Below are 12,786 nucleotides of genomic sequence, written 5' to 3'. Positions count from 1 at the left end.
TGTTTTGTTTAATCGTTCTTCGAATTTTCAGCTGAATTTCGACATTCAGAAGTATGGCCATTGATGATATTTATTTCTAGGTCAAGGTAAAATTTCTTTAATCTTCTTCAATTTACCCATTTTCGAATTAGTTTGTCAATCAAATTATTGATTTCGCCTATAATGCCCTCTTTTATTGCTCTCAAATTCTTAATTTCACTTGCAATTATGATTTGTAAATGTCAGATACTTCATCAACAAACAAATTTCCATGATTAAGTTCTCTTATTACTTCCAATTATTTTCCTTTTGGGTTTTTGTTTTAGGGAATTTTGTCTTTGCCTTTAATATTCAGTTATGCAAATGGAAAACTTGGTTTTCATCTATCTGAATTTGTGGAAGTTGTTTGTGATATTTAAGTGTTTATTTGTAATGGAATTTGTTGAGTTGAGAGCTACTAAAGAGAATGCCCACCAAGTGTTTGTATAAATGATAATGATTTATCATGACATAATATCTATGTGATATGTTTTAGGGAATTTCTCAAATAGTAACTACTTTCAGGGCAGCGTGGCCCATAATTAGTTTAGTTCCTGAGAATTTGGCAAATTAACGATGTATCCCGGAGTGTCATTATCTTAAACAAATTTACAAGGACGGAGGAAGAGATTGAGTGATTTGGTGGTCGATGTAGATTAGTAGAGATTGAGATTTGTAGTGTAGTGTATACATTTATCCTTTGTGATAGCGAAAATTTTTGCAAGACAATCAATTTCTCTGATTATTTTGGGGTGTTTTAGATAGTGGAGAGTAAGACAATCATCCACATGTTGGTGCCCCAAGGAGTTTGAACCTTGGATTCGCCACTGATGATAAGCATGCTTTTGTTTGAAGGAACAAATGATTTCCAATGCCCAATGTTTAATGCAGTTACGATTTTCTTCTTTTTATTATTTTTAAATGTATATTAAAGGACACTCTAATTAAATAAATTGGATAATTTCTTATGCAGGCTCCATTGAGGCATGTTGCGAGAGCTAAGATTGCAGGTTCTTTGTTGTTATCTAATTTCAACAAGAAAAGATCTGAAGTTTTTGATGATATGTCCAATTTCAAGGAGAAAAGACGCTCCATTACCAAACAAGTTTCAACTAGAAGGAAAAAGATTTGCCAACGGAAAAAGTTTTTACTTGTAGAAAGCTGAACTTGTTTTGTTTTTGTCTACTAGTTTCAATTAGAAGGAAAAGAAAAATATTACTAGCTAATGTGATTAGTATAATTACTTTAGTTTTTGTAAATGATGTCTTTATCAAGAACATATTGATAAAGAACCAAGTGATCGCATGGTGTCTTCAGGTGACTTTTTGCTCGACTTAGTTTAGTACATAGTAATTTTAGTTACTAACATTGTCATCTTTATCCTGAACATATTGATCTTTTCACTGTTTTTTCTTAAATTATCAAGGTTTTTAAGTCTGTTGTTTTTGAGAAGAATTTCACCTTTTTTTTACTATTGTAACACTCCTGAATTTCCAACCCTCTAAACGAAACGAAAACCGCAAGGGAACGGAGGAAATTTGGGTGCTACATAAAAAAATAAAATATAGAAAATAAAATAAAGAAAAGGAAAAGAAACGGGTTAAGTTTCATTGATTTAATTAAAGGGATTACAAAAAAACTTCCAAAAAAAACTGTATGGAAAATCCGGTAGCATTGCCCTGAAATTGAACGCACCAAAAGAAATAAACAAACAATAAAACATAAAAAGAAGAGGCATTAACAACCTTGTAACAAAAATCACAATGGAATGTTCATCGCCTAATCCTCTGTCGACATGCTAAGCATGGATCGTGATTCCAAAGTAAACGCTTGAGTTTGAAAAAAGAAAAAGAACGATAACTATTTAAATCATACAAACCACAAAAACAACGTAGCAGAGATAACTTATACAAAAAGGAGGACATGTGCCTCAAGCCTAAAACATAAATAGTTTAAATGCAAAGAAACAACATGTAGCGTCAAAAACAAATATAATATTGCACGCTTCAAGGTTCTCACTCATTCCCCCCGTATGCAATGCATAGAAGCTTAATTTAACATATTAGTATATCACTAAATCAACAAAGTTTTTTCACAATTACAAAAGAGAAGACAATAACTATACATAATCATAGTAACCTTTATTGACAACATAGTATCTTTTTCTAAGAACATAGTATCTCATTAATTTATACTGAACATAGTAACTTTTAAAATGAACATAGTATCTTGTACTACACAGTAAACTTCAACAAAACTTCATTATATTCATATGAGGAGACAGTAACTCTAAATAATCATAGTGTTCTTTAATCATAACATAGTATCATGTTATAAGAGCATGATATATGCAATAATTTATAATCTTATACAAAACATGGTAACTTTTAAAATGAACATAGTAACACTTAGTCATAACATAGTATCATTTTCTAAGAACATAGTATGTCATTATTTTTACAAGATCATCTAAGAACATCGTACATCATTAACTCAGCAAAGTTTTTTCACAATTACAAAATAGAAGACAGTAACTATATATAGTCATAGTAACCTTTATTCATAACATAGTATCAAATTACAACGGAATAGTATGTATAAAATATAGAGCATACTAGTAAATAAATAGTCATCTTAACAATCTCTTCATCTTCAGCATCTGATCTTCTTACATAAATCAACTTTTCTACACTAAATCATAATCAAATTATAAATTTGGTTTTTTTATTACCCCAGAACACAGAACACAGAAGTTTTGCTCTAGTTTAATCCCCAAAATATCATCAATATTCCCCAAAAAAAATCATAAACACAAATTTTAATCAAGACTAGAACAAATTCATAATCAAATTGAACAAATATTTAAAACTACAACACAATAACTAAGCATATTCATAGTATCCTTTATTAAGGACATAGTAACTTTTAATATTAGTAAAGTTCTTTAATTTTTTTTCACAATTATTGATAAGCAAAATATCTTAACTATGATCCGGTACACAGTAACACAACAAAATTATAGTAACCTTGTTCAAAGATATAGTAACCTAACATGTGAAAGATGCAACAAATCAACATAATGAGAAAAACAACTCAGAAAATGCTAGATTAAAGATGGAACCATGAAGTTTTGTCTAATCAGGATATTAATGGAAGAAAAGAAAGTAAAATAGATGTCTATTGTCAAAGACAAATATGGAAAGTCTAATTCCAAACAAATGCAACACAATATAACACAATAATAACAATCAAAATATGCAGATTGAAGTGAGATTAGAGATGAAATTTTTTCCCAATTAGAAAACCCTAGATTAATTACTAATTTGAAAATGACTTGAAAAACATATTGAAATCTATAAAAAAAAAAAAAAAAACTTACATGATTTGTCTATGGCAACTATGAAGAGAAGAGAAGATGGAGCAGCATTTTTGATTTTCAACGAAGAGAAGACGAGCAGCAATTTTGGTTTTCACAGGAGAGAGAAACCTATTTTTTTGGACCGTTTTCTTTATTTTCTTTATTGTCACGGTTCACCCCTTTTACCCGTTAGATCTTCATAAGATCTATGGCTATAAATCCTTGTCATCCTTCTCATTTTGAGACCCCTTCTCAATGGTGGTAGTTCTTGGGACATGGTGAATGATAATGATTTGTGGGAAGGTGGGAAGCTTGAGGATGATCTCCAATTGAGAAAATTACCGCTCATGTAATCTCCAACTGGGCTCTCCAACGAAAAACCCATGTTCCAGGTGGTCTTTTGGTAGTATCGGAATACACCTTACCGCAAAATGATGAGTACCTTGAAGAACCAGCCATGGAAGGAGAGAAGGAAGTGGAGAGGGAAAAGGGAAGAAGAAGAAAGCAACAAGAAACTAACTATGGTTAGGTCAAATTCAAAAATTAACGGCCACTTAACGGAAAAAACTTTAAAAGTTTTGCGTTTGTAATTAGCAAGATATGTTGGGGGGTACCGTTGGAATTACGAAAAACACAGGGGTGCCAAAGATAAAGTGCAATAACACAGACACAGGGGTACCATTGATAATTTTCCTAATTTTTATAGAATTATCTCTTGAATAATTTAATAGTCATGTTTATTCTCCTTCAGCAATCTTATTTTCTTCGCAAAATTCATTCCAATGCATTATTATTTGAACATGTGGTATTAGGTGGAAATGGAAATTTGTGAACCAAAAAACTTTTTTATGATCAAAGTTTCATTACCATGAGAATAACGTGATACAAATCATGAAAGTTTAGACTACAAATTATTCCCATTGTCACTAATTATACCGTTAACCAAGCAGGCCGTGAGAGTAATGCTAAAAGTTGAAAAGCTTGTAATCTTATTTTATCAATGGGGGCTAACAACCTTTCAATGGAGCCTATGTACAAAGTTAGAAAATAATATATCTTGAAAATAACCCATATATGATCTTACATTGAATTACAGAGAGATGATGACTTAAACCTTATGGAATACTACTTCTATTACCAATTGGTTTTAGAATGAAAACTCATCGAATTGTGGGCCATCAACTCTCCTCTTGTGTGTAAGCTAAATAACAAATCCCAATCCTTAAAGTTCGCCACCCTTTTCTTTTTGTCGCCACCCCTTTTTTATTGAAATTACTAAAATGCCCTTAAATCTATTTTTAATTATAAAATCAACCATTATTATTACTAAACTAAATTTTTTAATAATAATTAAATTAAAATAAAAAATATTAATTTTAAAAAATTAAAAAATTTTTTAAAATCGGAAAATAAATCTAATCACACGTTTTGTGTTGAAATTTGATACATGATCACTCTTTTGGCCAAAACTTTCGATCGGAGAATCACATTACTGCAATGTTTGTGGCATTAGAACCTAAACTTCAAGGTCTTTTCAATGATATATTATATACCCAATTCCGATAATTGAGCGAAAAATGATGATCGTTTAAAATCTGCTTGTGCTAAAATTTGATACATGTTCAATTTTTTGGCATAACTTCTTATAAACTTTAAATGGTTGTCATTTGCTCGATTTTCGGAATTGGGCATATAATATGTCGTTGGAAAGCTCTCGAAGTCTAGTTTCTAATGACATAAGCCTTGCAATAATACGATTTTTCTATAAAAAGTTATGCCCAAAAGATTGGACATGTATCAAATTTCAGCACAAACAAACTTTAAACTATCGTCATTTCTCGCTCGATTATCGGAATTGGGCATATAATATATCATTGGAAAGATCTTGAAGTCTAGGTTCTAATGCCGCAAACATTGCAATTATGTGATTTTCCTTCTAAATGTTATAGAAAAAAAGTGAACATGTATCAAATTTCAACACACTTTTTTTTAAATTAACGATCGTTATCGATGCTTACCGAATCATTTTGGTGATTATTTTCATTTTCCACAGTAATTCGAATTTTAGTTTTAGCTGGTTTTTGTTCAATGAGTGTTCGGAGAGAGTTTTTAAAGAGATGTTGGAGATTGAAGGTTTGAAAAGTAACCAGGGGCAATCTTGAAAGTTCAATATATAAGGTGTGACGACAAAATGAAAAGGGTTGCGAAGTATAGTAATGCCCCAACAAATTTATCAATACGATCAATGGCTTCAACCTCAAATATTTACTGAGTGGTAAAATTACAGATTTAACCCGAGGTGAAAAAACATCCCCAGAAATACAAGAGGATATTAATGAGGCTCATCAGTAATGAACAATCCATCAATGTATTTACTGCTGTACCAATTCTGGAATAAGTTTCAGCAGAAAAGAAAGTTCTGTTTGAGAGAATTGTGGCTTTACATCTGACTGCAATTCTCCTTCATTTTCCTCTGTTTTTACTGGCTTTATCAGATTATCTACAGCTTTTGTAATTTCTTGAACAAAATCTACTATCACACCATCTATCCCCATTAGATGTTGTAGGTACACTGATTCAGGTACGTTACTGTTGCAAAACAAAACCCAATTCGTAAGATTAGTCATGTTTGCTAAACTGGCAAGACCTATGCAACATCACAACAACATTCTGTTACCCCAACACCACTAAGTGGGTCCTACCTAGGCATGATCTAGGGTCAAATGTATCCTAGGTTGTTACCGATGACAAAAGGTCAACATATTGCCATTTTAAGATTAGTTATGTTTTGACAATAGAATATACAACATACTCGGTGCTACATCATCATACAGGAATGGCTTGTACTGCATTCACACTTCCAGCCCAATGGGCTCTCGTGTCAGGGAAGGTGATAGAGAATATATAGCATATTTGCAGCTACAACCATCAGCCTAGCCTTTTGGTTGGATTGGACCGTAATCATTTGCTAAACCGATCAGAAGACCTATGCACTGGGTTGAATATGAGCCAACAGGTTGGACACATTCAACACAGTCCTCAACCCGTTGCACAAGTCTTTATTCGAGCGGATCAATTTAGCACAGGGTGCGATTTTGCTCAGCTCGAATATGAATCCAACATAATATAGGGATAATCAAGTGCTTACTTTAGAGTGCCATAGGTAAGAAGGGAAAGTTTAGAGTCCTTAATCTTGCTAACAGCTCCAGGGTATCGGAATATCCCTTTAACCTCAGAAACAATGCCTTGTAAACTACCCTCCAAACAGAGATTAAGGGCTTCTTCTAACGAGTTCCGTCTAACATCATCGTAACGTTCAGTGCCTCCATTTGTTAAGAAGTATACTGGGTATGTTCCCTGTAGATTTCTCACTAGTAGGGCTGCGTCTGGATGGAATGTGGAGAATATAACTGGTCTGTCTTTGGCATACTTGTAAACAACCTGCATAAATCAAGTCGAAACATTCAGATTTCAAAGAGTTGTTACTACACAACAGACATACTTGATCGAACTAAGTAGAGTTGTGCAACGGGCTGGAGACATACTAAGAGCCCAATAAAAAGGAACACAATTGGTAATTGTCAAATATGAATTCCAAAGTCGAGGTAACAAAGCCCAAAACATAATAATACTATCTATGTTCTCTTTTAAAAAATATATCCGAAACAAGGCCACATGCATAGCTCGGTCAAAGTCCATGAGGTGAACAGGTCTAAATCTGAGTCCGAGTCTGAGTCTGGGTCTAAGTCACATAGTAAATATTCCAAGAAAAATGAAGACATGATATGTATATGATACCTCTAAGATGGCTTGGAGAACATTGACGAGATGAGCTTCTTTGTAAACGATGTAATCATCGAATTTGAGCTCGACATTGAAACCTAATTTGGGATCGACTTCCTCGAAGGCTTCTTGCAAGGTGCATAGAGTGTCATCGTAGTTGACATCCCAACTAACGGATTTTCCATCCTTGGTGTTTCTCAACAGTGGTTTTGAAATCTTTCCGTCTTGTTTTTGTGGACCGTATGCAAGAAATTCACTCAAGGTTAGATCAGTCACTCTCTTTTCATATATTATTCCCTGTATCAAGTATATGCATGTTTACAAAATTAGTCCATAGATATGAAGGATTGATATTCAAAAAGGAAGTAAGAACTTAGCTAAGTGAACTTACATTTTCCTTTGAGAGGATGTAATCATCATGGAAAATGATTGGGCATCCATCTTTTGTGACCTATAACAATTTTCACAAAAAATGAAAATTAATTTTAATTTTTCAAAAATAACATTAAAATATGATATAAACATGAATAATATAATGATGCTCAAACTCGTGCACCAACTTAAGCATATCACATATGCATTCTTCGTTAAAAATAACTGTATGTAGATTGAACCGAATAAGTCTTTTACTGAAATTTTTTATATTTTTATAATATATAATTAACTCGATTTATTTTTATTTAAACTAAATTAATTCACATTCGAACTATTTGACAAGTCATCAAATATAATCACAAGAATAAGTTGTAAGATTTCATATATCAAAAGAAAAAGGTTCCCAAATTCCTACTCCACATAAAGATCCACTTGAGCTAAAAAACTACACTTATGGCTTAATAACAAAATAAGTAGGTGTGAATCGCAGAAACAGGGGAAGTCACGTGATTACAGCAAACCCCACGTGATCCACCGCAACCATCCACCTAATTTTTCCGGGCATCCAGCTCCGTATTTTTATTTTTATCTTTTAAATAATTTTGATAAATGTTGTTCAACCCTTCAGAACCGACAAAAGAAATTTCCATATTAAAATGACCAGTAACAGACTAATAGATCCTCAACGAATATAAAATAACCGTGAATTAACATGTGAAAAGCGGTTTGGTCAACAGCACATAACCTGTGAAATTACTAAATATACATTTTTGTACCTATTTAATTAGATTTCAATTTTATAAATGTGAACAAATGTATATTATTTACCACAAGAATAACAATTAAAAAATATATATATATATATATATTATTAATTGTTTTAAAGTTTACAAGCCAATAGGTAATCGGGGCATTTGACAATTAATTGTTAGCTTTTTAGTTGACTTGTATAACCAGTTAGAATATTGACCCTTTTTATTGGCTTTAAATTAGCTAAAAAGGCTAGCTATTTATGGAGATATTCAGTAAATTTAAGTATTGATTGTTGACTATTTATTAAAGAAAAAGTGGACCAACAAGTCAAAACCTAACCAAATAAACTAGCGCAAGCAGCTTTTTTATTTTGACTTACAAGCTAAAAACACAAAAAAAAACTAAAACCAATAAAAAAAACTAATAACCAAACACGCCATGTGTTAAATTAGGGTGGACTTATTGTGAATGCCAGCATATTAACGGGGGGACACAAGTGCACATACTTCATAAGCCAAGGAGATATATACCATCCCAAAACCATATGGCAATGGGAAGAAGGTCTCTAATAGCTTATAAAGCGTGCACACCATTTTCAATTTATCGATGTGGGATAACTCATCCTAACACCCCCTCACATGCGAACCCCCGTCAAGTTCGCATGTGGGAGTAATCAATTAGGGTAGGAACGCCATTCTTTTCGAACCTACCATTTTTAAATTGTTGATCGAACCATCGGCTCTGATACCATGTTAAATTAGGCTGGACTTATTGTGAATGCCAGCATATTAACGGGGGAACACGAGGTGCACACACTTCATAAGTCAAGGAGATATATACCATCCCAAAACCATATGGCAATGGGAAGAAGGTCTCTAATAGCTTATAAAGCGTGCACACCATTTTCAATTTATCGATATGGGATAACTCATCCCAACACCATGTCATGTCTTCTAAGATGCTATCTATTTATCAAAATCTCACTTCACTTCTTAAAAAAAAGCCTTAAAATTTACGATCCGGTCCTACTTAATTCCAAAACTTACTTTCCCGTATTCCACACGTATTTAGTTCAAAATAGGCGGCGAACCTCCGACGTAAACCGCAACAGACGAATCTAGCTTCGAGCAAGTTTAAGTTGGAGTATTCAATTAAAATATTATTATATTATTTTTTTTCAATTTTATACAAAGAAAATTAAAAGTCAAATAAATCAATTATTTGTTAAATTATAGAATGAAAAAGTTAATATTAAAAAATTTATTAAAATCTTACATAGCATGATCTGCTTTAAAATTCAAAAACTTCTATTGAAGAACAACTAGAAAAACAGAGGAATTAATTAATAAATAATTAATAAACTAATAAAAAAGAAAAAGGGTAAATACCTGAACATCAAATTCAATGAAATCAAGATTGAAGGAAGCAGCTGTATTAAACGAAAGAATAGAATTCTCTTTAACATGTTTCATTCTAGGATCAGATGATTGTAATCTATTCATTCCATTTCCTCGATGTCCGATCACCATAAACTTCTTCCTATTCCCCATCTCCATCGTCACCGTCTCCATTTCTGTACAAAATTACATTCCAAATCAACAATCCGAATCAAATCAAAAAGGGGTCAAATAATCTTAAATTTACCTTTCGGGTTATACCGAGAAGAAAGCGAAACGGCGGCGTTTTCATTGACCTGATCGAGATTAGGAACATCGGAGACATGAACAGCTTTAAGAGCAGCCATTTTTGTGCGATTAAGAGAAAAGGGTTTTGAAAAAGAGTGATTAGAATAAGGGTTTAGAAGAAAAGAAGGGATTGATTTGAGTTGAATTGGGTTTAATTTGATACAATGCATGATTTTGGGAAGGAGATGAGAAGATTTTATATGCAGAGTGGAAGGAAGGAATGATGAACGCAGGAAAATGGGAAGAATATGGGGATTCAGCATCTACTGGAAGAATATTCGGTTATAGGTGAAATCTGGAGGAATATATATATATTTTTTTTTTTAATTTGAATGCTTGTCATATGCTTTTTGGATATTCTTTTATTTTTATTTTTATTTTGACTTCCTAATTAAATGGGATTAAGGAAGGTTTTGTTAACGTGTCTTTGATGAAGATAAATCTCAAATCTCAACAATAATATTTAAATATAATATTCCACCCAACTTCTTAAATAAAATGATCTTATAGTGAGACTATTTTTATTGAATGAGTTTGCATTCATTTAAGTCTATTGAATTGATCACTTGTATTTTTAAATAAATAATTAAAAAATAGACTAATTATATGGATCTATCTAATAATAAAATGGTCTTATATAAGACAAGCTGAATATTCTATACTGCGCATAATTGTAACTATTTTTTCTAACATATTTATCAAAATTGAGAAAGTAATGCTTCTCAAAATAATTGTTAATATTAATTAATTCCTAAAATAAATAAGGGAAATGCTTAGGGTTGTATATTAAAAGAAATTTTATACCACTTTAATACTATATTTAATGTTACATGTGAGATTAACATAAGTGATGATTTTTTTCAATTTTCATTTAATTCTATCACATTTATTAGATAAAAGGATTCTCTTGAAACTTTTTAAATTGATTGAATTGAAAAGATGAAGAGACAAGTTCAAAATGTCTTTTATATTAATTACTCTCATATTAATTAGTTTAAATGATTTTGTTGAAACCTTAATATATAAATGTTAATAAAGTAAATTTGTTGATTTTTATTTATAGCCCTAAGGGCCATAAATATCATAACCCAATAAATAAATTGTTAATTTCTAAATTAATTTACTATTGAAAATTTTTAAATGAAAAATTCTTTTAAAAAGTAAAATAAATAATAAATTGAAAGAAGTTGAATAGTTATTTTAAAAAAATAATATTTTTTAAAAAAATTTTAGGTACCATAAATGCAATACGAACTGAAACAATAAGCTAATATTCCCTCCTATTTTATCTTAACTATAGTTATAAAAGATTTTAAAGCTCAAATAAGTTGGATGCAATTTTATCCTTATTCATAAAAAAATAGACCCTTAATTCTATTTTGGTTTTTTCAAATTGAATTATCTATGGAATAAGTAAAAGAATATGTTTTATTTTTTATATTCTTTATAGTCTGTTATTAAAAATGATATTTCATCTACAATGTATTAACAGTAACAACTGAAAGGAAAATAAGAGTATATGAGAACATAAATGAAAGAAATAGTATGAATAATAAATATAAAAACAAATCAAAGGGAAATATGTAGGACAATAAACAATTTCAAAATAATATATCAAATAAAGTGAAGTTAATGAGTGACTCATTATAAGGTTTAAGTAAGAAATGCTTTTAAAAAGAATCTAATGTTATTTAGTTCAAAAATAAGAGTATAAGACTCGTTTGTTTACCCTAATTTATTTTCCTTCTTTAGTATATTTTTTATTTTTTTTATTTTTATTCACACATTTAACTTATATTTTCATTTGATCTTTCCTTCTATTTTGTAGTTTCTCCACCAAATACCTACTACTTATGTACCACGGAATTTACCCCATAGCTTTTTAGTTTCTAATCCATTCTATTAAATGGATTTTATTTTTATTTTTTATTTTTATTCACAACTCTCATTATTCCTTTAATTCACTTTTTTAATTTTTGAATTTCAATTATTTATAAATGAAATAATTTTCATGGGACAAAGTGAATATGGACAAATTATTAATTAGAATCTTTGTAGGTGGGACGAAAATTCCACGTCAAAGCCTACGGATATATGTATATAAATATAATAAATATATGAGGATTTTATCCATCCTTGTAGGATATGACAAAACAGATCCACAACCACCCAATTCAAACTTGGGCAGCACATTTCCAACTGTCTACACCCAATTCGTCTTTATTTATTTTTCAAACAATTTCATATTTTTACATTTTCCGTTACTCACGGGAACATTTTGCCAGAGTAAAATTACAACTATTATACAATATTTTGATTTTATGTAATTTGTAATAAAAGGTACAAAATAAAATAGTACAAAAACATGAGAAAAATATGAATGAATGTATAAATTAAAAGAGGAAAGCTAAGTAAATCATAATAATTTAATTACAAGTAACTCATTGCCGACTTAGCACGATTTGGTAGAAAAAGGTTTTTATGAAGCTTCTTTTTGATTTATTTTATTTTTACTGATTTTTTGTTTTTATATGGTTATTTACAAATTATCGTAATTGACTTAAAATGTCTCCAAAATAAAATGATACCAAAAAATGTGAAAAATAAAAATTATGCACTTTAAATAGTTAGTACGTCCAAATCATAGAGTCTGTTTATTCCTTATTAACTAAATCGATAATTATGCCAATTATCCAAAATATCACCATACCACAACTCTAAAAGATTAATACAACATCGAACTTTTATATGTACTTGCTTGAAAAAGGTTATAACAATCACAATAATAACCAAATGAAGAGAATAATGTGCTTG

General features: G+C 30.6%; 1 protein-coding gene across 1 annotated transcript; it reads right to left on the bottom strand.

Moving 5' to 3' along the window:
• Window positions 1-5,622: 5,622 nt before the first annotated feature.
• Window positions 5,623-10,367, bottom strand: LOC130823734 (glycerophosphodiester phosphodiesterase GDPD1, chloroplastic-like). The gene is made up of 6 exons (XM_057688470.1): window positions 9,932-10,367; window positions 9,676-9,860; window positions 7,551-7,610; window positions 7,175-7,456; window positions 6,525-6,817; window positions 5,623-5,965 (listed from the first exon to the last, which is right to left on the bottom strand). The coding sequence occupies exons 1-6, from the start codon at window positions 10,233-10,235 to the stop codon at window positions 5,749-5,751; spliced, it is 1,341 nt and encodes a 446-aa protein (XP_057544453.1). The 5' UTR covers window positions 10,236-10,367; the 3' UTR covers window positions 5,623-5,748.
• Window positions 10,368-12,786: the final 2,419 nt, after the last annotated feature.

This window comes from Amaranthus tricolor, chromosome 9 (genome assembly GCF_026212465.1).
Source record: "Amaranthus tricolor cultivar Red isolate AtriRed21 chromosome 9, ASM2621246v1, whole genome shotgun sequence".
In the NCBI taxonomy this organism is placed as follows: domain Eukaryota; kingdom Viridiplantae; phylum Streptophyta; class Magnoliopsida; order Caryophyllales; family Amaranthaceae; genus Amaranthus; species Amaranthus tricolor.
This window is presented reverse-complemented; position numbering and strand designations above follow the sequence as displayed.